Source organism: Mesoplodon mirus (genome assembly GCF_964341445.2).
Source record: "Mesoplodon mirus genome assembly, chromosome: 4".
In the NCBI taxonomy this organism is placed as follows: Eukaryota; Metazoa; Chordata; class Mammalia; order Artiodactyla; family Ziphiidae; genus Mesoplodon; species Mesoplodon mirus.
The window spans coordinates 68,257,042-68,285,001 of NC_138979.1; the positions used below are offsets into that span (position 1 = coordinate 68,257,042).

A 27,960-nucleotide genomic window follows, 5' to 3' on the forward strand; every position below is an offset into this window, starting at 1 on the left:
ACTTCCCAAAGGCACGGCTCTCTCTCTGAGTTTGCCCATGCGTCTTTCCACATGTACTTTGTTTTTCCAGTAAATGTTTACTTTTCTCTTTACCTTCTGCCTCCTCACCTGAATTCATTCTTGACAAGGCAGGCAAGAACTGGGGGTTTAGGCCCTAGCAGCTGGCCTCTGTGCTCTAGCAATTAGGACTCCCGGTCCAGGAAATAAGATCTTGCTTCCAGCTACTGCTTGCTGCTGCTTGCTGCAAGCTGCCGCTTACTGCTGCATGCTTCCAAAATCAATATGACATTATGCTTTTTAAAAATCCACAGAACTTTATAGCAAAAAGAATGAGCTTCACTTGATGCAAAATTTTAAAAAATCACTTTGGGATTCAGGGGAATCCCATGATGGAATGTTGACTGTGACAAAAATATCTAACAGTATCTAACAGTGTCAGAAATATCTAAAATAACCTCAGTGAAGGGGATGAGGGAAAATGTACTGACCTAAGTAACTTTGGAAATGAATGGAGACTTAAAGGCAAAAAAGACTACATAAGCACTGTACTCCATTCGGCAAAGCACACGTACATCCCCTAAGGGTACAGGTTAAAAACAGGGAGATCAGCTTGTTGCTTTGTGACCACCTAGAGGGGTGGGATAGGGAGGGTGGGAGGGAGGGAGATGCAAGAGGGAAGAGATATGGGAACATATGTATATATATAACTGATTCACTTTGTTATAAAGCAGGAATTAACACACCATTGTAAAGCAATTATACTCCAATACAGATGTTAAAAAAAAAGAATTCTGAAACCTTTATAGATGCATACTGAAGTTCAACCAGTAAGTAAATAGATGTAATGGTATGAGACAGGTTTCTCACTGTAGGAGATGGGGGTTACCCACAAGCAAGGGGGAGGGGGCTAAGATGATCCATGTTGCATTATAGTTGGAGAATTCAGTGTGGACTTATGTGGAGTTTAATATGGATATAGATGGGTTTGTGCATATATACATGGGTTAGATAAACATATATCTCCTTCCTCTGAAAACTCCAGAGGTCCTAGAAGCAATCTCCCCCAGTAGCAACAAGCACACCCAGGATTCAGATGTTCACTTCTAATACCATTTTCAAACCAAAGGAACTAGGGATCCTTGGAGAAATGGCTGATTCTAGGACTGGGGCCAGAAATATTACAAGTCTGGAGAATCTCGTAGTGCTAGAAAGAATGCAGGTGCTCAAAGACAACCCACAAGGGAGGGTATCAAAGCAACACAGGAGCCAACTGAAAGAGCTCCCAATGACCAAAGCTGGAAGAATATGGGCAATAAAATAAAGTCAGGGGATTAGAACCCAAAGTAGAAAGTAAATGTCCATGAATCTACACTGATATAAATTATTGAATTCATAAATGTGGGAAAGATGAATCTCCCAAGAAGAATAATTTGAGATAATTTATGTAAATACTTTAAGGAGTATTTAAAATGTATGTAAATATTTTAGTAGATAGAGTATAACTCCCCACTCCTTAAATGTGAGCTGCACATTTTGCCTTCCTTCCAAAGACCACAGGACAGAGAAGGAGGTAAAAAAAAGAGGAGCTTCAGGGTACTTCCCTGGTGGTCCAGTGGTTAAGACTCCACACTTCCACTGCAGGGGGCATGGGTTTGATCCCTGGTCAGAGAACTAAGATGCTGCATGCTGTGTGGCATGGCCCCAAATTAATATAAAATAAAATTAAAGAATACCTATACTATCCCTGACATATATCAGTTCACAATTAAAAAAAAGAGGAACTTCACAAAGGAGAAATCTGAGAAACATTACCTCAACACAATTGATCAAGGTCAACATCAGCAGTGATAAGTCATGTTAACAGTATGTACCCTTGATATGATGTGATGAGAATGGCACTTTACCTTTGTGGTCTTCTTCCCCAAAACGCACAACCTCAGTCTAATCCTGAGTAAACATCTGATAAACCCACACTGAAGGACTTTCTACAAAATACCTGACAGGTACTCCTCAAAACTATCAAGATTATCAATAAACCGGCATAGCTGAGAATCTATCACAGCCAAGAGGAGCCCAAGGAGACATGATATCTAATGTGATGTGGTGTCCTGGATGGGATCCTGGAACAGAAAGATAGTGGGCAAAAACTAAGAAAATCTGAATAAAGTGTGGTCTTTAGTTAATAATAATGTATTCATATTCTTTCTTTAGTTGGAAAAATATAACATACTGATGTTAGATGTTAACAATAGTGGATCCTGGGTATTGAGTATATAAGAATTCTCTGAACATCTCCACAGCTTTTTTTGTAAAGCTAAAATTATTCTAAAAATAAAAATGTATTCAGAACAAAAACATGACACTTGCTGTAGGCTTTTATAAGGCACACTTGATAAGGTTAAGATAGTTTTCTTCAAACATAGGTTTGTTGTTTATCTTTTAGTCCTGAATGAGCATTGGATTTTGCACAACACACTGAATTTTATTATGTCAGTATATTTTGTTGACATGATATTTTTTATTTGCCTGTTAATGTGGTGATGAGTATTTTGCCTTCGTGGGATAAATTCTCTGTAGCATGCCATGCTGTGTAATAGCATTTTTCCCACATTAGAACTTCTTTCAAAATTGGAGTCAATCCTCTCAAACCCTGCCACTGCTTTATCAACTAAGTTTATTCAACATTCTAAACCCTTTGTTGTCATTTCAACAATCTTCACAGCATCTTCACCAGGAGTAGATTGCATCTCAAGAAACCACTTACTTTGCTCATTCATAAGAAGCAACTCCTCATCCATTAAAGTTTTACCATGATATTGCAGCAATTCAGTCACATCTTCAGGCTCAAGTTCTAAGTCTAGTTCTCTTTCTAAGTAATCTGCAGTTACTTCCTCCACTGAAGACTTGAACCCCTCAAAGTCATTCATCAGAGATGGAATCAACTTCTGTCAAATTTTTGTTAATGTTGATATTTTGACCTCTTCCCATGAATCACAAGTGTTCTTAATAGCATCTAGAATGGTGAATCCTTTCTAGAAGGTTTCAATTTACTCTGTCCAGATCCACCAGAGGAATTCATTTTCTATGGTAGCTGCAGCCTTGCAAAATGTATTTCTTCAATAATGACATTAAAGTTGAAAGTACTCTTTGATTCATGGGCCACAGAATGAATGTTGTGTTAGCAGGCATGAAAACAACATTAATCTCACTGTCCACCTCCATCAGAGCTCTTGGGTGACTAGGTGCATTGTCAATGAGCAGTAACATTTTGAAAAGGACTTTTTTTTTTTTTGTCTGAGCAGTATGTCTCAACAGTGGGCTTAAAATATTCAGTAAACCATGTTGTAAACAGATGTGCTGTCATCCAGGCTTTGTTGTTTCATTGAGAGCATAGGAAGAGCAGATTTAGCATAATTCTTAGGGCCCCAGGATTTTCAGAATGGCAAATGGCATTGGCTTCAACTTCAAGTCACCAGCTGCATTAGCCCCTAACAAGACAGTCAGCCTGTCCTTTGAAGCTTGGAAGCCAGGCATTGAGTTCTCCTCTTTAGCTATGGAAGTCCTGGATGGCATCTTCTTCCAACAGAATGCTGTTTCATCTACATTGAAAATCTTTTGTATAGTGTAGCCACCTTCATTGATTATCTTAGCTAGATCTTCTGGGTAACTTGCTGCAGCTTCTACATCAGCACTTGCTGCTTCACCTTGCACCTCTGTTATGGAGATGGCTTCTTTCCTTAAACCTCATGAACCAACTTCTGCTAGCTTCAGACATTTCTTTTGCAGCTTCCTCATCTCTCTCAGCCTTCACAAAATTGAAGAGAGTTAGGGTCTTCCTCTGGATTAGACTTTGGCTTAAGGGAATGTTGTGGCTGGTTTTATATTCTATCCAGACCACGAAAATTTTCTCCATATCAATAAGAAGGCTGTTTCATGTTCTTATCATCCATGTGTTGACTGGAGTAGCACTTTCAATTTCCTTCAAGAACTTTTCTTTTGAATTCACAACTTGGTTAACTGTTTGGTGCAAGAGTTCTAGCTATTGGTCTGTCTTGGTTTTCAACATGTCTTCCTCACTATGCTTAATCATTTTTAGCGTTTGATTAAAATGAGATACGTACAATTCTTCCTTTCACTTGAGCACTTAGAGGCCACTGGAGGGTATTAATTGGTCTAATTTCAATACTGTTGTGTCTTGGTGAGTAGGGAGGCCCTAGGAGAGGGAGAGAGACAGGGGAACAGCCAGTCAGTGGAGCAGTCAGAACATAGAACCTTTACTGATTAAGTCTGCCATCTTATATGGGTGTGGTCTGTGGTGTCCCAGAACAACCATAATAGTGACATCAAAGATCAGCCATAGATCACCATAAAGAACATAATTTTAATGAAACAGTTTGAAATATTATGAGAATTACCAAAATGTGACACAGAGGCATGAAGTGAGCAAATGCTATTGGAAAAATGACGTCAATAAACTTGCTCACTACAGAGTTGCTGCAAACCTTCAATTTGTAAAAAAAATCATATCTGTGAAGTGCAATAAAATGAGGTCTGCTTGTATAGCCAAACTCACAGACCTACTTATTGGCACAGCACAGACTGGAATTTATTTTCCACACTCACATTGGCTCTAAATTGTCAACTGAGTGAGTGGATTGTTCTTGTTGCTGCTCCAGGCACCTAGCAGAAACAGGGCATAAACCAATACAGATGGTCTCCAATTTAAGATGGTTCAACCTATGATTTTTTGACATCATGATGCTGTGAAAACAATATGCATTCAGAAGAAACTGTACTTCAAAGTTGGCATTTTTATCTTTTCCCAAGCTAGCAATATGTGGTACCATACTCTTGTGATGCCGGGCAGCAACTGTGAGCACAGCCCCCAGTCAGCCACATGATCACGACAAGGATAAACAACTGATACCACCATTCTGTTTTTTACTTTCAGTACAGTGTCACAATAAGTTACATGAGATATTCAACACTTCATTATAAAGTGTTTTGTTTTAGATGATTTTGCCCAACTGTAGGCTGATGCACGGCTTCTAAGCACATTCAAGGTAGGCAAGGTTAAGCTTTGATGTTTGGTAGGTTAGGTTGTATTCAGTGCATTTTCGACTTAAAATATTTTCAACTTATGATGGGTTTATCAAGATGCAACCCCGTTGTAAGTCAAGGTAGATCTGTACTTACTGACCTGTTGTCCCACTGGAAAATGCTTTAATTTGAGATTTCTGATATTATGGGGTACAAGGGAGGCAAGGAAGTAGTTACGCTTTCAGAAACGTGATCCCCATGACCATATGCACATATATGAAGTCCCTTGGCCCCTCTGGGCTCATATACCTCTAGGATGGAAGGCACGGCTTAAAGGTACCTTCAGGCAATGTGTAGGAGAGTGGGTGCTGCATTCATAGGACCAGTGGAGGTGGTGTGCCAGTGGGAATCTTCCAGCTGATGCTTCTTATGTCTCCTCTATTCTGTTGTTGGGTTTTATTTTTCTTGTCTGACTCCCTTTTTGCCAGTGGCCAATACCGTGTAGTTCATTCCTTCACCATATGCCAGCTCTGTGTGTATCCAGACGGCCCCAGATGGTGTGGAACTCAGGAGCCAGATGAAGTGATGAGCATGCCTGTCTGCTCACCAGGAATCCCTACTCTGGTGTTCCCGTCTCCCTGCAAACCCCTCCTTTGAGGCAAGCCCAGGTCAGCAGTCACCTCTTCTATGAACACTTCTCCAGAAAGAATGAATCCTTCCTTCTTCTAGGATCCTGTTGCAGTTATCAAAGCCTATACTGATTATTTATTTATATGTGCATCAGTTAACGGGTGTGAATTTGCTACAGGACACTTCATTGCAAGGCCGACATAATTCTTTGTTTTTCCATATCAAATAACTGGCTTGGTCGCCCTTTACTGCTGCTGGGGTAAATTCAAGGGCAGTCACATTTTGGTAAGCCTTTCCCTAGTTTTTGGTGCCATCCAGGAATCCTGGGCCTTATGCACTTCAGAGATGTGGGCATTGCCTCTGCTGGTCCACAGCGATCCCAGATCCTGGTGGAGCTCAGATTCTCTGGGGCCTGAGGAAAGTGAGCTGCAGAACCCCCTAAGTGGGCACAGGGAACCCCTCTGCACTCAGCCTTCTGCAACATGCTTGCTGAGAGCAAAGGGGACAGTGTCTACACACCACTTTTGAAGGCCCTCGTCAGCATTCCCTCTCCCATCCTCTTACAGAACCATGACCCCTCCTCAATATCTAGGATGTAACTAAGCCCCTGACCCCTTTGACTGGTGTCTGCTCTGAGCTTCCTCTTGGCAATTAATTCTCTTGGCCTCAGAAAAAAAAAACAATGCCTAGATCACACCACCAAGTTTTGACTGTCCTTCTGACAAGCCGTGGGGAGTTAACTTTTCAACATTTTCAATCGCCTTTAAAAGAGAATGAGATATAAAGAGGATATACACTGGGAATTCCATGACACACTTTTGCAGAGTCTCCTCCCTGTAGAACGCCTCCCTGGCGGACTTCGCGTCTCCTCTTGGCGCCTCCAGAACCAGCTGAGAAGCAGGCTGGTGATGCCCAGCAAATGGATGCTGGAAGAACATCCACGACCGGCGGGAGGTAGGAGGGGCCTTTCTCAGGTCTGTCTCATCTCCTTGGAGGGAGTCGCGAACCTGTGGGAGCCCGGTTCCCGGGCGCTGCACCCAGCCCCGGCGGGGGGGAGGAAGGGCCCTGGAGAACCGGACCCAGGAGGGTCCCGGCGTTCTCCCATCGACCCGGCGCAGCTTCTGAGAGCATCAGCGAGCGGAGTGGGGACAAAGGACAGAAGGGACCGGCAGAGCCTGGCCTTGGACAGCCTCGGGAGCGCGGGGACCGCTTGGTGGAGACAGAGGCGGGGCGGGGGCGCACCTCCCCGGGAGCGTTTGGTCTACTGTTCCCCACTGCGGCCGCCGAGCCGCCCGAGGGCCGGCGGGCGGGGGGTGGGCCCGAAGGGACGGGTGGGAGGGGCGCGGGGGGGCGGGGGCGGGGCTCGTCACGTGGAGAGGCGAGCGGGGGTGGGCGGGGCGGGGGCGCGCGCTCGACTCTTTAAAGACGCGCGAGCCGAACCGCGAGAAGCGGCTCTGCGGCCGCAGGCGCAGGCCCGAGCCGACTTCCGAGACGCGCTGCTCCGGCCCCAAAATGCGCCGCTTACTGTGCCTGGTGCTGGCCGCGTCGCTCCTGCACGGTAAAGCCGCTGGTCTCCCCGCCCTCTACTCTTCGTCCGCGGGATCCCGGGCGCATCCCGGGTGGCTTGGGGCGCCCTGCGCCGGCCCTGGGTTTGGGGGTTCGCTCCCGCCGGGGGCGGCGGGGGTCGCTGTCGGCGGTGCCGGGGGAAGGCGAGCCCTGCGCGTCTGGGCTGCGCCGCTTGGGCGGCCGGGGGTGCGGGCAGGGGGCGCGGGGCGCATCCCCTCTGGCCTTCCCTGAGCAGCCCGCTCGGCTCTCCTCTCCTCTCCTGAAGTGTCCCTGCAAGGCGAGTTCCAGAGGAAGCTCTATAAGGACCTGGTCAAGAACTACAACCCCTTGGAGAGGCCCGTGGCCAACGACTCGCAGCCGCTCACCGTCTACTTTTCCCTGAGCCTTCTGCAAATCATGGACGTGGTGAGTCCCGGCCCGGCCCTGCCCGCCGCCGCGTGCCTCGGTTTCCCCGGTCGCCTGGGAGGAGCCTGGCGCGCGCCCGGCCACCTGTGCGCGGGTACTTCAGACCCGCCTTGCCCTCGGTTTAGAAACTCAGGACGAAAGTATCTCCGTCCCGAGCCGGGAATCCTCAAGAACAGGTCCGAATGATCACGTATTAGTACCCCTTCTGGTATAAGTATTGGCATGCAGTCCGACATTTAGAGTCAATTTAGACATTTCTAGGCTTTTCTGCTGCCCGTGGTATGCAACTTCTCTGGGTAGAGGCCTGGCCTTGGGCTTTAAAGCTGGTTCATATGTCCAGGCAAAGGGCCAACTCTGAGCATTTAGACCCCCTCCCCAATTCCAGTAATGGGCATTCTTTGCCTTCCTGGTGAGGGTAGTGTGGGTCGTCTTGCTTTGAGGATGAACAAAGCTCCGCCGCAGGGATACACTTGTCTGCTCCTTCAGGCAGCTGCTTTCAGCCCCACGGGCTTGCGCACTTCAATTGGCAGATCTGTGTAATACCTGGGTAAGTTTGTTCTTTCGCTCTTCTAGACTGCTTTGGATATTCAGTTTCCCATATTAAATATGGGTATTGGATATTCAGTTGGCACATCCTCATACGATATAAATATTTTACAAAAGCGTTTAAGTCATTATAAATGGGTTTCAGTGTCTAGCCTGTACAAGTCATTCATTGGACTGTGCTCTGGAGAAGTGTACAGGTGTGACGCTGTTTCAGGGAGGGAAGAATGTGGTAGGAAGGGGGTGTGAGAATAGCTACAATAGGTAGAAAGTGCTAAGAGCCTCCAGAGGTGTGCAGATTAGAGGTGTAAAAAGACAGGTAAGATTTCATAGTCTTGCAAATAAAGAGTGCCCCGTTCTCTTACACTGATGTATGTTGCATCACTTAACCTAGTTAAATTGCTGTGATGAATGGCTTGCTTTCCCACATGACACCTGTGTTAAATGTGTACTTCCTTCTACAGATAGACCTATGCTTCAAAATATTGAATGTGTGTGCGATGACGTGGGCAGGTTATCACAGGAGAGCTGTAAAGGCAGACAAGTGCTGTCTCGTGGGTTACCAGGGCAAAAATTCCTGTTTACAGAGCTTGGGCTGCAGGAAGGGGAAAGGATGGAGATATGTGGTTAGGGGAAGAGGGGCTGAGAAAGCTGCCCTGGTGTTAAGCGGAGCCATGGTGGAGAAATGGAGTTACAGGGGCGTTGGAGCAGCACAGGCTTGCAGCATTTGGGGAGGCAAGTGCTTTATGGAGCAGCTTCTCTGTTACTTCAGAGAGCTCAGGATTTGTGCTTGGGACCTTTGGTAGGTTCTGACTCTGCTCGTTTCTGGCTGGTTGTTCTGAGGAAAGTTTCTTAAACATCCTGAGTCTGTATTTTCCAGTTAATACACTGTTCTCACTGTGGATCTAGCCGGGAATGCATTTAACTTCCCAGCCCAGCAATTCTGTGAGCTCATGGAGTGGCCTTGAGCAAATTACTTTACCTTTCTAAGCCCTGTTTCCTCATGTGTAAAATGAGAATAATAATACCCACTTCACAGGGTTTTGAGAGGATTAAATAAGAGAAAGTGCTTGCCACACACTGGTGATTCACTGAAGGTTTGCTTGATCTTCATTATGTAGCTACTCAACTCAAAGGTTGGGATGTCAGTGCCTAGAAAGGTGTGGTCTCTTGCCCAAGGTTGCTCATTGGTTAGAGGCAGGGCTGTGTGGAACATCCACATTTGCCTTGCAAGTCCTTTGCATCTCCTGCCTCTTTTAGAATCTGTAACTTCTTTTGCAGGTAGAAGTCAGCTTAATTTATTTAAACTGCCTGAGTGTAACTGATTGAATGTAACTATCCTGAGATCCTGGGTGAAAAGGAAGTCTCTCTATTAGAAATAATGAAATATGCAAACATTTGTATTCCAGCAGGACTCGGCTCTGTCTGGTTTTGAAGCAGAGCCAGGGCTTTCCAGCCAGACTCTCGGGGCCCTGGACAGAGATACAGTGACTCATAAGTGATTCATGTGGCAGAGCCCTAACTGTTGTCAGGTTCTCTTTACAAATTTTGTTCCAGGGGTCCTTTGCCCATTCTTACTGGGCTGTTCTAGAGAACATTTTTTCTCCCAAATCTTGTTATTGTTCCCCCTTCTGCCAGCAGAGATTTCCTGGCGGGAGTAATAGGGAAGATAATGTGTGTTTCTACATATCTTGTTTTCATGGAAGATCATTTACCTGTTTATCAACTTATTCCACACATACTTATTGAACCCTTCTTGTGGACTTTGCTAGATTCTGGGAGTTTATACCTGGTTAAGGGATTATTTCTACTCCTAGAATTCACAGTCTATCTAGGGAGACTGACGTGTAAATCCAAGATTATATCATGTGTAATTGAACAGAAATGTCTGTAAAGTGGTACAGACACACATAGTAGGAAATATTTACTTCCAGCCAGGGTGGCTAGGAATTAGATTTCTAAAGGTGAGCAGAAGTTTGCCAGTTGGAGAAAATAAGAAAGGCTTTCCAGGTGAGACGAACAGGGTGAGGAAAGATGAGAGTGGGGTGAGAACAGCACACCCTCAACAAGGTGTGTTCTGTGGACACTGGCTCCCAGTTGATCTTCGCTGCGGGTTTTGCTGAAAAACTTTTCAGAAACTTGAATGTGCTATGTGTATTGAGAATTTTTTAAAGGAGGGATATCATACTAACAAAACTACTAACTTTCTCTTAGGTACCCTTTTGTAATAATGATGTTCTAGAAACACACCTTGCAAGGATGGGGTTATCTTTTGGTGGGAGGGCTGAGGTGAGTTCATACCGTAGACAGAAGAGATGTTGAACATGAGGTGTGTCGAGTGGCTCTGCAGAGTTTACATTTTGCCCTGGACCCTCGCCTGGGTATCTCCCAGTACATGAGGCGGAGGTGGTGGTGTGCCAGAGGATTTGTGAAGCTGCAAGACCAGCTTGCCATTGGATATTTTCCTAGAAATGGAAACAGTCCAAACCATTATATTTGTATTCAACACAACAAGTATAAATTGTAGACTAGAATGAAAAAAATGTGCATAAATCTCTAAAGACAAAGCCTGTGTGTTTAGAGGGATAGTTTTACCTGCAGTGGCCTGCTCTAGCTATCCACCAGGCCCCCTTGGTGAGGCACGAGGTGAAGCATGGGAAGGGGTGGTGGATTTTTAATCAAGAGGAGGGATGTTACTAGATCTGTGTTTAGATCGAGGATGCTGAGGGCAGTGTATGTGTGGGACAGATTAAAGAGAAGAGAAAGTGTAGGCAAAGGATGAAGAGGTCGAAACTAGAATGGTCACTGTGTGAATGTGGAGACGTGGACAGATTCCAGAGACATTTTGGGTATACTATCTATGATATATAACCGTGTATGTGAACTTCACGTAGGTATATAGATAAATTTATGAAATGAAAGTACCTAAATGCATACTCTGACTTATGGTGATTATTAATTTACTTCATGGGCTTGTATCTGGGCTGGGAATGAGATAATACCTAAGAAATCATTTGGAAGTGATGCAAGTGTAAGGTTCTTAAACTACCAACAGTTTCCATAATATTTCTCCTTTATGCATGCCATTTAGTCATTTGCCTGTACACATATATCTGAAGGCCATTCCGAGTGTTGATTTGCATAAAATAAATGTGTACAGTTATGAAATCATGGCCAGAAGGCAAGGTATTTAAAATGAATAATAGGAATCAACAGAAAAGTATACGGAAATGTATAATATATAATGATGCGTGGATGATTTTTGCTCTTTTGTACGTTTGGAATTGCAGATTCAACTTTTTAGAAGCTTTAGGCATAAGACAGCAGAACAAAGTGGTTGTGCATTTGGGGTTTGCTACTGCAGAGGGCAGGCATGGGTGTGGAGCCCAGTATCTGAGGGCTTGTGTGTTATCTGAAATCCCTTGGTGGCCTCTGCTCTGGTTTGTCAGACTTATGATTTTATATTTACTTTTCACTATGTAAAAGGCTACAACTCTAACTTAATATTACCAAATATTTGCTGTAAAAATTGCACACCTTGAAGACAGTCTATGAGGAAAACCCAAGGTGCAATTATGTAATTATCCTAATAATGTTTTTATAAGTGATATTTTTTACAACTACAAATATGTGTTTTGTGCAAGAAATCAAATTAAACCAAAAAAGGACTGCAGGGGGGAAAATCACCCAAATCACCAACACTCAAGGCCTTCTGGTGCAGTTCAGGCTGTCTTTTCTCTGTGTTTTGGGATGTTTAGAGAAATATTTAAAAATTAAAATGGCATAACACCATTATGGTGCCTTAAACAATATTAACAGGCATTACTTTTAAAGTGACATAAATAGGCCAAGTAATAAACTGAGTTTTAAAACAAAATTGTGTTCTTTCCCCACTATTACATAACTCTCACCATCGCTGCATATTCAATCCCTATTCCTATTTTTATTTTAGAAATCTCTTACAAAGTATTTATTGAAATGATTCATGATGTTACTTCGAAGCCTGGATGCTTTTAAATATTGTCCCAGATACTGTATGTGAAAAATCACAGAGCTAATTTGAAGATCTTGACACTACCTCCCTCCAGTTTTATGTTTGCTTCTGACCAACACCCAGGCTATAGGTACCAGCAAACACAAATCACCTTAATCCAGTTAGTGACTGAGTAGAGGAGGACCTGGGCTTCCGTTCCTGTGAGGGCTGGTTAGTTTCTGAATTTTGCATATATGTTTTAGGGTGTGCAAATAGAGAATTTAGCAGGGTTTTCCTTCTATTCTGTGGATCCTGCACCCCTATTTGTCCTGCTAGCTGTTGAGTCTGCCAAGATCTGTTTAAACTTTTGGCATTGTAGGCGTTGCTTTAGAAATCATCACATGGTTCTGGAAAAATGGCCCCAGATCCTGTTATTTTCCTAAACTTCCCTCCCTTTTCTGGACCTTGGCCCTGCCGTTCGTCATTGCCCTGCTAGTTCTCTGGTGCCTTCATGCACGTGGTCATTGCATTTTTCTAATGTAGCCCGGAGGGCTGGTGAGAACTACCTTGTTCATCATTGCTGGTAGCAGAACTGAAATTCTAAATTAAAACTTGTTTACAATGTACCTTTGTAATTGATCCAGATTTATTAAGGTAGAAATTGTATCCCTCTTAAACCTCTTTATGGCTCTGGAACATAAAGGTACAAAATTCTTTTAGCTTTATAGGCTGGGGATTATGGGCACTTTTAATAAAGGAAGCTTTCTTGTAAATGTTGCCTTTCAAGTCTACCCCTGAAGATATTCCCCAAAGGCTCAGTTCTCTCAGAGCTCCTGATTCATCCTTGACATGCTGTTAAAGGAAGAGAAGTGGTCTTGTCATGGAGAGATGCCAGTGAAAATCTCTGCTCCCTTATTGATGTATCAGGATTAGGTAGTGTTTTACTCCTTAGAGAAGACGAAAGTAATTTGGAACTTTCTGATTCCCATGCTCTTTGTTTCAGTGATTTCCTTATTCCCACTCTACATTAGCTATAAACTGTTTTAGCAAAAAGGGCCCTCAAAGTAAAAACCAAAACCATTGTAAAAAAAGTTTGCATGTGCACATTTATTTGTATATAAACACACACACACACACACACATACACACACACCTACCTATTACTCTTATCTCTCCTTTTTGAATATTTTTTTTTTGGATATTACAAGATAAGACATCACATAGTATGCTTGTTAAGTTTCCAAGAGAAAAAGCTAGAAGTTATAGCAAAAGCCATGGAGTCATATCTTCCAGAGAGCCAAATAATTGACTGAAACTAACATGAAATTAAGTAAGGAACTGTTTAAAATCCTGCAGGGGAGGAGGCTGTGGGAGAGGCCTGGACACAGGGCTGACTCCATGCTCTGAGTCAGGTAGTCAGGTAGTAGAAGAAGGAGCTGACCCATCCCCCCTGCAGGTGGAGGTGGGCAGAAAGGGGGGAACGTTGTGGCTGCTGTGGTTAGTGAGTGCCACCTGTGAGATGACTCCCAGCGTGGGAAATTTTCTGGGATCACTGAGGGCAAATTGTCAGTAAAGATTGCTGTCTTGGGGTAAAAGAGGTGGTGTCTGAGCAAGAATAAACGTGTTTGTTTTATTTTGTGGAGAGAAGGCAAGTGGTCAGGTTGAGCTCCAGGTGTTTTGAAACTTTAGAATCGTAAAATGGTTTTCTGCTCTACTGCAGCCGTCTTCAGAAGCTCACACATACAGTGTGTCATATGGGGGGGCTCAGATTAAGCAAATTAAGCCGAGGCTGCTCACTGATTGATTAAACTCAAATTGATAACATTTACAATTGAAATCACTGGTCTGGAAACATTCATTTATTCACTGTTTTTTCTTAAGATGTTTTATTGACATTTGCAGTAACCTTTAATATGCTGGCTAGCTCTTAGTCAGATTTCATTTTTGAAGTCATTTTCAACTTTGAATTGCAGTGTAGTATGTATCCACTGTGTAGCACAATATCAAAACCAACTTGGTGAATTATCACAGTGAACCCACGCAGGTAACCCCCACCCAAGACGGCTCTTCCCCCCTTTTTTCCCACTGGAAAACCATTAACATGAAGTCAAGTGCCAGGGTTTAGTTTTGCCCTTCTCCAGAACTTTATAAGTGGAATCACACAAGCACACAATATGTATTCTTTTGTTTTCTTTTACTCACTTTTATTTTTGTGAGAGTCACCCAAGTTCTTGCCTGTTGCTGCAGTTTATTCATTTTTATCAAGTGGATATAACATGATTTATTATTCTGTTGATGGAGATTTAAGTTGTTTCTAGCTTTTGTCTTATGAAGGACACTGCCATGAATATTCTAATTGCTCATGTCTTTTGACGCAGATGTATTTGTATTTCTGTCACGTATGTATATATATAGGAGGGGACTAGCCAGGCCATAGGATGCCATATCTTTAACTTTTCCAGATGAAGCCAAACCCTTTTCAAAATAATTATACCAATTAACGTTCTCACCAGCAGCGTCTGAAAAATTCTTCTTACTCTACATAATCACCCACACTTTGTATTTTAGTCTTTTAAATTTACCATTCTGGTGGGTGGAGAGTGATACTTCCTTGTGATTTTAATTAGCAGTTTCCTGATTACCAATAAAGTCGAGGACATTTTCATTTGTTAATTTTCCACTTGGATATCGTCTTCTCTTACAAAGTGTTACTAAGTGTTTATTCATATCTCTTGCCTATTTTTGTGTGTGTTGTGTGTGTGTGTGGTTTTGTTTTTTCCTTATTGGGATTTGTATGAGTTTTTCTGTATCATGGACATGAGCCCTTCGTAAAATATTTTTGCAAGTATTTTCTTTGACTCTTTGGCTGATCTTTTCACCCTTCATGTTCTTTCCCTCTTTTGTAAACTTTCGATTGAAGTAGAATATGCTTACAGATAAATGGTATCTTTTGATGAACAGAAATTCTTAATTGCCTTATTTTGTAATTCGTTACTTCTATGTTTAGGGCTTACGTTATCTTTAGAAAGTCTTACCCTTCCTCAAGCTAATGAAGATACTTTCCTATATATTTGCTTTTAGAGGCTTTTTGTTGTTGTTGTTTTACCTTCACGTGGAAATCTCAACTGATTATTATTTTGTTTTTCAAGGATAATTTAAGGGTTGTTAGTGTAATGACTGCACAATTGGTGAACTTTCTCACATTTAGACATTGTATTATCCACTGTGTCTGCCCCCAAATGGACCTTTCAGTTATTTGGTGTGTGCATAATACGGAGAAAATGTAGGGGCTATGACATTTTTAATATGACACAAATGAACCTATCTACGAAACAGAAAGAGACTCACAGACATAGAAAACAGACTTGTGGTTGCCAAGGAGGGGGGTAGGGGAGGGATGGATTGGGAGTTTGGGGTTAGCAGATGCAAAGTAGTAAAAATGAATAAAGCAGGGATTACAAACTATAGCCCACAGGTTAAAAATATGCCCACTGCCTGTTTTTGTAAATAAAGTCTTACTGGAAGACACACACACAAATAAATGTCAGTAGGGCACACACAACGTTTTCAGAGCCAACAGTAAAGGATTTCTGAAAAGTCCTGGGCCCTCTCCACATTTCCCATTTCTGACCATTTCCCGAAGACCTTCAGCTGCCTCTGTTTCTGATTATGACTCCTATTTTAATACTCTGCTTATATTCCTCTTCCTGGATTGATCAACTTTACCCATTTTCTGTGAATTCCTGTTATGACACATATAAACTTGGCTCATTCACAGTTCTCCCCACCTCCCCTCTTAACCTTTGTTCTCACTTCTTCCACTGCTCACTTTCGCACCTTCAGAAGGGCAAAACGGGTTAAGGGCATCAACAGGATGGTGACAGATGGAAATTAACCTTCTGGTGGTGAGCATGCTGCAGTGTGTACAGAAGTCGAAATGTAATGTACACGTCAAACTTATATGATGTTATAAACCAATATTGTGATATCAATTATATGTGAAATCTAAAATACGACACAAACATATCTAGAAAGAGAAACAGACATGCAGACATAGAGAACAGACTTGTGGTTGCCAAGGGGAGGAGGGGTTGGCAGAGGGGTGGATTGGGAATTTGGGATTAGCAGATGCAAACTATTACATATAGAATGGATAAATAACAAGGTCCTACTGTATAGCACAGGGAGCTATATTCAATATCCTGTGGTAAACCATAATGGAAAAGAATATGAAAACGAATGTAATGTATAACTGAATCACTTTGTTGTATAGCAGAAACTAATACAACATTGCAAATCAACTATACTTCAATAAAATAAATTTTAAAAAATTTACCTCAATAAAAAATTAAGAGTAATCTTAACTATATCTACAAACTAACTCGGTGAAAAAAAAAAAGACAGTCTTAAAGCTTCTTGTTATTTCTGTCACCCGGAATTCAGTTTTCCTTTTCTGTAATCACTCCTGTTCTGTCCCTACTTCTCTCGAAGTCCTTCCATCTCCATGTTGGTAACGTGTACATTCCATTCTTTAGCCATATTTAATTTCTTTGTCATTTAAAGTTGGCTTGATTCGACTTAAAAAGAAAAAAAAAAGCAGCCCTCACGATTCCGTGACAGTGTAAGCACTGTTCTCTGCAAAACCGTTTTTCTGAGCCCCTGTTTTCCTTCTGTGTGCGTTCAGTGCTGTGGCTTCCATGCCATTCAGTTGAGTGTTCCTGTTGTCAGCTCATCTGGGGTCAAGCTAAGATGCTCTCCCTTTTTATCTTCTTCACCAAACCTTATTGTACCTTCCTTTCCCGATGTCCTTGGTCACGCTGTCCGTCCTCTATGTCCTCCTTTTGCTGTTCCCTCTTCCTTTGTACATTTGCCCCTCTTTCTCTGAGGATACCGCTTGGAGGGTTGTCCTTTCCTTCTTTATTTTTGTAGTTCATTTGTTTTAAACCAAACAATGTTATTTCTTCTAGGGTAGGGTTACTTTTCTGCCTTTCTTTTAATTTTGCTTATTTGTCTTTCTGTTTATTTTTACTGTTTGTTTGGCAAGACTTCCTAAAGTGCCTTCTGATTCTTAGTATTCTCTTCCTATTTTTAAATTAGGGAACAGAAACATTGGTAGAAGTGCTATATCAGATGGGGGCTGTTACATTTTTGAGGACCCTAAATGCTCAAGGACTGAATGCTTTGCTTCAAGGCACCTCTTTTTTTTTTTTTTTTTTAATCTTTATTGGAGTATAATTGCTTCACATTACTGTGTTAGTTTCTCTTTTTGTGTTAGCTTCTTTGTTCCCTAATTCAGGGCTGTCCAATAGAAATATAATATCAGCCCCAGATGTGATTTTAGATTTTCTGGTGGTCACATTTAAAAAGGAAAATGGTGCAGGGAACATTTTAATAAGTGTCTTACTTAGCCTAGTATTCCTAAATTATTAAAGTTGCAACAGGTAGCAAACATAAAAAATGTTAATGAGATAGTTAATGCTTTTAGGGGAGGGCACAGCTAAGCTGTGCAAATCCTGTGTGTTAGGCTCACAGCACTGGCCACACATCCAGGACACAAGAGCCACATTTTGGAGTGGCTACTATATTGTACTGTACAGCGCTCACTGATCAGATCAGTTTGTTTTGAGTTTTCACTCCTTGGAGTGAGGAGAAACCTGGTTGCTCATTATTGTCAGAAGGGAGTTGACAAAGCTTTCTCTGAATTCACCTGTTACAGCTCCACTCCATACTCCCTGCCCTCCTCCAGACTCAGGGCGCTTCTGAACTCTATGGGTTTCTACATGGCAGACCTGCTACCTCCATCCTTCAGCCCCCTCCCCAGTGTTCAGCACAGGGCTTCCTTCATCTGCTTTTGCAGTTACCAAACCTCCGTCTGTGTGTGTGCTCTCTTCTTGTAGTGTATTGAAATACCTTGTCTTTTTATGGCCCCATTCCCATTCTCTTTGTTTTGGGGAGTTTATACCTGGCGACTGAAAAAAATGCACAAGCTGAAAGTTGAGAGTTATGTTTTATTTGGTGGACAGAACTGAGGACTTAGGCCCGGGAGGCAGCCTCTCAGGTAGCTCGGAGTGACGTCTCTGAAGAGGGAAGGGAGGAGCCAGGGTATATGGGAGTTTTTGCAACAAAGACCAAGTGGTCAGAACATCAGAAGATTACTGTTAATTAAAGAAAACCAGACATCTCACGTTAAGGAATTCGACGCTTTTCTATGTATGGGAAGATGCAAGAGTATGGGCTCACTGAAATCATTCCATTGATATGCACCTCAGCTCTCTGGGGCCAGTATCCTGTGCTTTCTCATCCTGAGTCCCCTCAGGGTGCATGTTTGGGGGTGGCTGCAGTGACCGACTGCTTGATGGCAGCCATCCTGTTTCCATCCCGAGTTCCCTCAGGGCTCACCACCCAGGAAGGCTGTAATATGATGGCTTGATAGCTGCAACATCCTCTGTTTCCTGATATGGCAGGCAACATTTTTTCATTGACATACTGTTTCCCTTCTTTATTTTAATTTGAGTGGTCTTGGGGGGAAAGGGGAAATAGATTGGTATAAGCTGACATCTTAAGCTAGAAACTTAAAGGATACTCTTATCAGCAAATAAGCAAATGGGCAAAATATATGTCATTTTCTCTTTTTAATTAATTATTTGACTCACAAATCCATGTCAGTATTTCTGCAATATCATTTTGATATATATATATTTAATTTATGAGATATACATTTTAAAGTAATAACTAGAATTATGATTTATAACATTATACCAAAACATATAAGATTTTTGGAAATTTCATGTAATGTCTGAAACATTTATATTAACATATTTCCATACAAATTACCCAAGGAAAGTTTAGTATTAGTTTTTTTATTTGTTTGTTTTTTTATACTGCAGGTTCTTATTAGTCATCAGTTTTACACACATCAGTGTATAAATGTCAATCCCAATGGCCCAATTAAGCACACCACCATCCCCACCCCACCACGGTTTTCCCCCCTTGGTGTCCATATGTTTGTTCTCTACATCTGTGTCTCCACTTCCGCCCTGCAAAGCGGTTCATCTGTACCATTTTTCTAGGTTCCACATACATGCGTTAATATACGATATTTGTTTTTCTCTTTCTGACTTACTTCACTCTGTATGACAGTCTCTAGATCCATCCACATCTCAAGAAATGACTCAGTTTCGTTCCTTTTTATGGCTGAGTAATATTCCATTGTATATATGTACCACATCTTCTTTATCCATTCGTCTGTTGATGGGCATTTAGGTTGCTTCCATGACCTCGCTATTGTAAATAGTGCTGCAGTGAAGGTAAGGGGGGAATGTGTCTTTTTGAATTACGGTTTTCTCTGGATATGTGCCCAGTAGTGGGATTGCTGGATCATATGGTAATTCTATTTTTAGTTTTTTCAGGAACCTCCATAATGTTCTTCATAGTGGCTGTATCAATTTACATTCCCACCAACAGTGCAAGAGGGTTCCCTTTTCTCCACACCCTCTCCAGCATTTGTTGTTTGTACATTTTCTGATGATGACCATTCTAACTGGGGTGAGGTGATACCTCATTGTAGTTTTGATTTGCATTTCTCTATTGATTAGTGATGTTGAGCGGCTTTTCATGTGCTTCTTGGCCATCTGTATGTCTTCTTTGGAGAAATGTCTATTTAGGTCTTCTGCCCATTTTTGGATTGGGTTGTTTCTTTAATATTGGGCTGCATGAGCTGTTTATATATTTTGGAGGTTAATCCTTTGTCCGTTGATTCATTTGCAAATATTTTCTCCAATTCTGAGGGTTGTCTTTCCGTCTTGTTTATGGTTTCCTTTGCTGAGTAAAAGCTTTTAAGTTTCATTAGGTCCCATTTGTTTATTTTTTCTTTTTATTTCCATTACTCTAGGAGGTGGATCAAAAAAGATCTTGCTGTGATTTATGTCAAAGAGTGTTCTTCCTATGTTTTCCTCTAAGAGTTTTATAGTGTCCGGTCTTACATTTAGGTCGCTAATCCATTTTGAGTTTATTTTTGTGTATGGTGTTAGGGAGCGTTCTAATTTCATTCTTCTACACGTAGCTGTCCAGTTTTACCAGCACCACTTATTGGAGACTGTCTTTTCTCCATTGTATATCTTTGCCTCCTTTGTCATAGATTAGTTGACCATAGGTGCGTGGGTTTATCTCTGGGCTTTCTATCTTGTTCCATTGATCTATATTTCTGTTTTTGTGCCAGTACCATATTGTCTTGATTACTGTAGCTTTGTAGTATAGTCTGAAGTCAGGGAGTCTGATTCCTCCAGCTTAGATTTTTTCCCTCAAGAATGCTTTGGCTATTTGGGGTCTTTTGTGTCTCCATACAAATTTTAAGGTGATTTGTTGTAGTTTAGTAAAAAATGCCATTGGTAATTTGATAGGGATTGCATTGAATCTGTAGATTGCTTTGGGTAGTATAGTCATTTTCACAATATTGATTCTTCCAATCCAAGAACATGGTATATCTCTCCATCTGTTGGTATCATCTTTAATTTCTTTCATCAGTGTCTTATAGTTTTTTGCATACAGGTCTTTTGTCACCCTAGGTAGGTTTATTCCTAGGTATTTTATTCTTTTTGTTGCAGTGGTAAATGGGAGTGTTCCCTTAATTTCTCTTTCAGATTTTTCATCATTAGTGTATAGGAATGTAAGAGATTTCAGTGCAGTAATTTTGTATCCTGCAACTTTACCAAATTCATTGATTAGCTCTAGTAGTTTTCTGGTGGCATCTTTAGGATTCTCTATGTATAGTACCATGTCATCTGCAAACAGTGACAGTTTTAATTCTTCTTTTCCGATTTGTATTCTTTTATTTCTTTATCTTCTTTGATTGATGTGGCTAGGATTTCCAAAACTATGTTGAATAGTAGTGGTGAGAGTGCACATCCTTGTCTTGTTCCTGATCTTAGAGGAAATACTTTTAGTTTTTCATCATTGAGAATAATGTTTGCTGTGGGTTTGTCGTATATGGCCTTTATTATGTTGAGGTAGGCTCCCTCTATGCCCACTTTCTGGAGAGTTTTTATCATAAATGGGTGTTGAATTTTGTCAAAAGCTTTTTCTGCATCTATTGAGATGATTATATGGTTTTTCTCCTTCAATTTGTTAATATGGTGTATCACATCGATTGATTTGTGTATATTGAGGAATCCTTTCATCCCTGGGATAAATCCCACTTGATCATGGTGTATGATCCTTTTAATGTGTTGTTGGATTCTGTTTGCTAGTATTTTGTTGAGGAATTTTGCATCTATATTCATCAGTGATATTGGTCTGTAATTTTCTTTTTTTGTAGTCTCTTTGCCTGGTTTTGGTATCAGGGTGATGCTGGCCTCAAAGAATGAGTTTGGGAGTGTTCCTTCCTCTGCAATTTTTTGGAAGAGTTTGAGAAGGATGGGTGTTAGCTCTTTGCTAAATGTTTGATAGAATTCACCTGTGAAGCCATCTGGTCCTGGACTTTGGTTTGTTGGAAGATTTTTAATCCCGGTTTCTATTTCATTACTTGTGATTGTTCTGTTCATATTTTCTGATTCTTCCTGATTCAGTCTTGGGAGGTTATATCTTTCTAAGAATTTGTCCGTTTTTTCTAGGTTGACCATTTTATTGGCATACAGTTGCTTGTAATAGTCTCTTAGGACGCTTTGTATTTCTGCAGTGTCTGTTGTAACTTCTCCTTTTTCATTTCTAAGTTTATTGGTTTGAGTCCTCTCCCTCTTTTTCTTGATGAGTCTGGCTAATGGTTAATCAATTTTGTTTATCTTCTCAAAGAACCAGCTTTTAGTTTTATTGATCTTTGCTATTGTGTTCTTTGTTTCTATTTCATTTATTTCTGCTCTGATCTTTATGATTTCTTTCCTTCTGCTAACTTTGAGTTTTGTTCGTTCTTCTTTCTCTAGTTCCTTTAGGTGTAAGGTTAGATTGTTTACTTGAGATTTTTCTTGTTTCTTGAGGTAGGCTTGTATAGCCATAAACTTGCTTCTTAGAACTCCCCTTGCTGCATCCCATAGGTTTTGGGTCATCGTGTTTTCATTGTCATTTGTCTCTAGGTATTTTTTGATTTCCTTTTTGATTTCTTCAGTGATCTCTTGGTTATTTAGTAATGTATTGTTTAGCCTCCATGTGTTTGTGTTTTTTACATTTATTCCCCTGTAATTCATTTCTAATCTCATAGCATTGTGGTCAGAAAAGATGCTTGATATGATTTCAATTTTCTTAAATTTACTGAGGCTTGATTTGTGACCCAAGATGTGATCTATCCTGGAGAATGTTCCATGCGCACTTGAGAAGAAAGAATCAACTGCTGGTTTTGGATGGGATGTGCTATAAATATCAATTAAATCTATCTGGTCTATTGTGTCATTTAAAGCATCTGTTTCTTATTTATTTACATTTTGGATGATCTGTCCATTGGTGTAAGTGAGGTGTTTAAGTCCCCCACTATTATTGTGTTACTGTTGGTTTCCTCTTTTATAGGTGTTAGCAGTTGCCTTATGTATTGAGGTGCTCCTATGTTGGGTGCATATATATTTATAATTGTTATATCTTCTTCTTGGATTGATCCCTTGATCATTATGTAGTGTCCTTCCTTGTCTCTTGTAACATTCTTTATTTTAAAGTGTATTTTATCTGATATGAGTATAGCTACTCCAGCTTTCTTTTGATTTCCACTTGCATGGAATATCTTTTTCCATCCCCTCACTTTCAGTCTGTATGTGTTCCTAGGTCTGAAGTGGGTCTCTTGTAGACAGGATATATATGGGTCTTGTTTTTGTATCCATTCAGCAAGCCTGTGTCTTTTGGTTCAAGCATTTAATCCATTCACGTTTAAGGTAAATATCGATATGTATGTTCCTATGACCATTTTCTTAATTGTTTTGGGTTTATTTTTGTAGGTCCTTTTCTTCTCTTGTGTTTCCCACTTAGAGAAGTTCCTTTAGCATTTGTTGTAGAGCTGGTTTGGTGGTGCTGAATTCTCTTAGCTTTTGCTTGTCTGTAAAGCTTTTGATTTCTCCATCACATCTGAATGAGATCCTTTCTGGGTAGAGTAATCTTGGTTGTAGGTTCTTCCCTTTCATCACTTTAAGTAGATCATGCCATTCCCTTCTGGCTTGTTGAGTTTCTGCTGAGAAATCATTTGTTAACCTTACTGGAGTTCCCTTATATGTTATTTGTCATTTTTCCCTAGCTGCTTTCAATATTTTTTCTTTGTCTTTAATTTTTGCCAGTTTGATTACTATGTGTCTTGGCATGTTTCTCCTTTGGTTTATCCTGTATGGGACTCACTGTGCTTCCTGGACTTGGGTGGCTATTTCCTTGCCCATGTTAGGGAAGTTTTTGACTATAATCTCTTCAGATATTTTCTCTGGTCCTTTCTCTCTCTATTCTCCTTCTGGGACCCTTGTAATGAGAATGTTCTTAAGTTTAATGTTGTCCCAGAGGTCTCTTAGGCCGTCTTTATTTATTTTCATTCTTTTTTCTTTATTCTCTTCTGTAGCAGTGAATTCCACCATATTGTCTTCCAGGTCACTTGTCCGTTCTTCTGCCTCTGTTATTCTGCTATTGATTCCTTCTAGTGTATTTTTCATTTCAGTTATTTTATTGTTCCTCTCTGTTTGTTTGTACTTTAATTCTTCTAGGTTTTTGTTGAATATTTCTTGCATCTTCTCGATCTTAGCCTCCATTCTTTTTCCGAGTTCTTGGATCATATTCACTATCATTATTCTGAATTCTTTTTCTGGAAGGTTGCCTATCTCCACTTCATTTAGTTGTTTTTCTGGGGTTTCATCTTGTTCCTTCATCTGGTACATAGCCCTCTGCCTTTTCATCTTGTCTATCTTTCTGTGAATGTGGTTTTTTTTCCCACAGGCTGCAGGATTGTAGTTCTTCTTGCTTCTGCTGTCTTCTCTCTGGTGGATGAGGCTATCTAAGAGGCTTGTGTAAGTTTCCTGATGGGAGGGACTGGTGATGGGTAGAGCTGACTGTTGCTCTGGTGGGCAAAGCTCAGTAAAACTTTAATCCACTTGACTGTTGATGGGTGGGGCTGGGTTCCCTCCCTGTTGGTTGTTTGTCCTGAGGCAACCCAACACTGGAGCCTACTTGGGCTCTTTTGTGGGGCTAATGACAGACTTCTGGACCGCTCACACCAAGGAGTACTTCGCAGAACTTCTGCTGCCCCCACTTGTCCCCACAGTGAGCCACAGCGCCCCCCCCCCCCGCCTCTGCAGGAGACCCAACAACACTAGCAGGTAGGTCTGGTTCAGTCTCCATGGGGTCACTGTTCCTTCCCCTGGGTCCCGATGCACAGACTACTTTGTGTTTGCACTCCAGGAGTGGAGTGTCTGTTTCCCCAAGTCCTGCTGAAATCCTGCAATCAATTCCCACTAGACTTCAAAGTCTGATTCTCTAGGAATTCCTCCTCCTGTTGCCGGGTGCCCAGGTTGGGAAGCCTGACGTGTGGCTTTGAACCTTCACTCCAGTGGGTGGACTTCTGTGGTATGAATGTTCTCCAGTGTGTGAGTCACCCCCCCCAGCAGTTATGGGATTTGATTTTACTGTGATTGCACCCCTCCTACTGTCTCATTGTGCCTTCTCCTTTGTCTTTGGATGTGGGGTATCTTTTTTGGTGAGTTCCAGTGTCTTCCTGTCGATGATTGTCCAGCAGCTCATTGTGATTCTGGTGTTCTCGCAAGAGGGAGTGAGAGCACGTCCTTCTACTCTGCCATCTTGGTTCCTCCCCTTCTCATTTTGATATTTAATGGGTTCCTTTAAACTGATTGAGTGGAGAACACTTGGGCAAAATTGTGTCTGTCATTTTCTTAAATCAGTGCAGTTCCTTGGAAAGGTGTATGAGCATGTCCTTCAGATGGTTTTTAGTGAGTTGAATATATGCCTACAAGGTATTATCTAAAAAAAAATACAGTTAGAAGTTGTAATGTCCTATTCCATGGCTACACTTTTGACTTAATCAAGAAGGAGCATTTTACATACTTCTTACATTTATAATTTATTTAAATGTAAATGAATGTTTTCTTCAGTGTAGCCCCGGTAGAAGGAGATGCAGTTATTCTAAGAAAGCTATTAAAATATCAAATAGTTTCGGAATCCTGATAGGATTAAAGCCCGATTATTTGAAAATTTTTGGTAGAGATATTCTTCTTTTCAGAATGAGTTTATTTATTAGCACTGGCTGGTGTACCTCAAAGCAGGGTCTCATGATGGATGTTGATGGCTCACAAATGAGATGGAGATGGATTTTCTGTTTTTATTTTTGTTTTGGATGCATATAATCTGACACTGGAGAAAAATAAAAATTCCCCAAAGTGTCCTAAGCAACTTAAAACAGTTCTCTACTGACTATTTTCAAAGACAGCCTTAATGAGGTAATGAACTTTTTGGTATGTTAGTTTGAAAAAATTATAGCTTATATATTAGTAAATGAAACATTTTATGGGTCTTAAAAATCAATTGGTCCAAAACTTTAAAACACTTGAGAAAACATTAAAAAACTATTTTAGAAGGTTTTTTTTTTTAATCCAAATATGTTACTCTTAGATGTTTTTCATTAAATGTTGTAGCTATTCAGCAAATTATGACTGAATCATTTAGGACAATATTTTATATTTGCCTAAAATATCTGGAGATTGAGGATCAACAGAATTCCTCGATGGAAACTGAAGAATAACAGGCATGTTGATTAAAAAAACAGACAAAGCCCAGAGAATCCCGATATTTGCAAACATTCAAGTGCTTCTGGCTAGTCTTCAGGGGCACATTCTGTAGACAAAATTGCATACAGCATAGATATTTAGAAATAGGAGAATATCTCCAAATCAGGCTTATCCTCTGTATTAGTGGTCTTGTGTTTTTAAGTTCCAGAGTGAATAGAAACTGCACCAGAGGCTTTTCTCTGGAAGTCTTTATACCCGGGAGCGGTCTGTACTGACATCTGGTCTCAGGAATGAGAGGCATTGAAGGCAGCTCTCTGTCCAGGAGTTGGACTGATACCCAGCTGCAGGAAGGTCCCCCTTACCTCCTTTACTTCCCTTGGAGGGCATCAGGCCGGTTGGACCCCTCCTCCTGTTCCATGTATGGAACAATTAATGTGATGGCCACTGCCCAGGACGCTTCTTTGTCAATAACCATTGGGTATGCATTAAAGCAACAGTGTGCAGATGGCACCTTCATTGTCGATGACAGGAAAAATTATAGGCAGTGGATTAAATTAAAAACTGAAAGGGAATGAATACTCATGACAGGAAATGTGTTTCCTTTCCAGTGGTGGTTTGCATCTGCAGGGAGCAGCGGGTCATTGATGTGTCATCACAAACCAGCTTTCCACCAGCTCCCTCCATTTTTTTTCAGATGTCACTTTAAAAGCACACAGGGGCTTCCCTGGTGGCGCAGTGGTTGAGAGTCCGCCTGCCGATACAGGGGACACGGGTTTGTGCTCCAGTCTGGGAGGATCCCACATGCTGCGGAGCGGCTGGGCCCATGAGCCATGGCCGCTGCGCCTGCGCGTCCAGAGCCTGTGCTCTGCAACGGGAGAGGCCACAGCAGTGAGAGGCCCACGTACCACACACACACGAAAAAAAGCACACAGAATTAGACAGAAATACTTTTAAAGGGCTTGAAACTTAATTTCAAATAGAGGAAGGGAAATAGTAAGATGGGATACATGGTGTGGCTTTCTGTGGATTGGAAATATTGCACCTATTTCAGAAAGGCTACTCTTTTGGAGGAAAATGAGACTCTTTCTGAGTTTATCATCATCGTTGTAGGAAATCTGGAAAGGGTGGTAGGTGTCAACCTGATCTCGGAGAGGCAGCGTTGAGCGGTGGTGTGAAGTGAGATCTTAGTTCCCTTCCCAGGAATTGAACCTGGGTAGCCTGGATGAAAACCAGGAATCCTAGCCACCAGACCAGCAAGGGCTAGAGGTTAGAAGCTATTTTTTCCCTGGCTCTTGCCCCAGTGAAAAATGCATTTCTCAGGGAGGCAAAAACTGTAAAAACAGCTACAAAGTTTATTATTAGAGAGACAGCACGATGGGAGAGCACACAGAGAAACAGTTTGTTTAGTGAAGATAGGAGCAAGGCAGAGAGAGAGAAAGGGTGTGGGCCTCCTCCTTAATGAGGAGGAGCTGAGGAGGAGCACAGTAAAGAGGTGGTTAAATCATTCACATAGGGCAGTTCTTCCCGGTCCTTGTTTACCTTTGGCCAATTATCTGGTTTCTTTTTCCACACTTGACCTGCCCTAGGGCCCTCCCCAACATGCTTGCACAACTTTTTTCCAAGATGGATTCCAGCCCAGAGGCCTGTGACACTGCTGCCTTAGCATCACATATTATGGGGTGGTGCCTCCTTCCTGTTTGACCCCAAGGAGCCTTTCTGCCCATGTGTAGCGTCTCCTGTGCCCCAAGGAAGGGAAATATATGACCTCTTGATCCTTTACTCAAACAAGATTTAGCCCCTGTCTCTTCCTGCCATGACTGTTATATTAAGGTGTCTGCAGGAGACAAAGCCTGGCTATTTACCCTGTTTCTGTTGTTACTTTCATTTCGGAGAGCAAATAGGAGGCTGGTTGTAAATATCTAACCTGGAGCCCACCTATCTCCTGTCTCAGGAAATGCAAACAGGAGGCTAATTGTAAGTATCTGGCCTGAAGCCCACTTTTTTTCTCGCCTGAAGAAATGTAAATAGGAGGCCAGTTGTAAATGCCTAGGCTGGAGCCCATCCATCTCCTGCCTCAGACCTGGGCTGGGGGGTATTCAGGGCCCATCTCCCCTGCTA

At 41.6% G+C, this 27,960-nt stretch overlaps 1 protein-coding gene across 1 annotated transcript in view; it reads left to right on the forward strand.

Moving 5' to 3' along the window:
* Positions 1–7,182: 7,182 nt before the first annotated feature.
* Positions 7,183–27,960, forward strand: part of CHRNA7 (cholinergic receptor nicotinic alpha 7 subunit) — a gene marked incomplete at both ends in the record, with an annotated part of 130,544 nt that continues 109,766 nt past the window's right edge. The window contains 2 exons of the mRNA XM_082617046.1: positions 7,183–7,228; positions 7,502–7,641. Of these exons, the coding sequence (XP_082473172.1) occupies positions 7,183–7,228; positions 7,502–7,641 (186 nt within the window). The remainder of the gene's footprint in view (positions 7,229–7,501; positions 7,642–27,960) is intronic.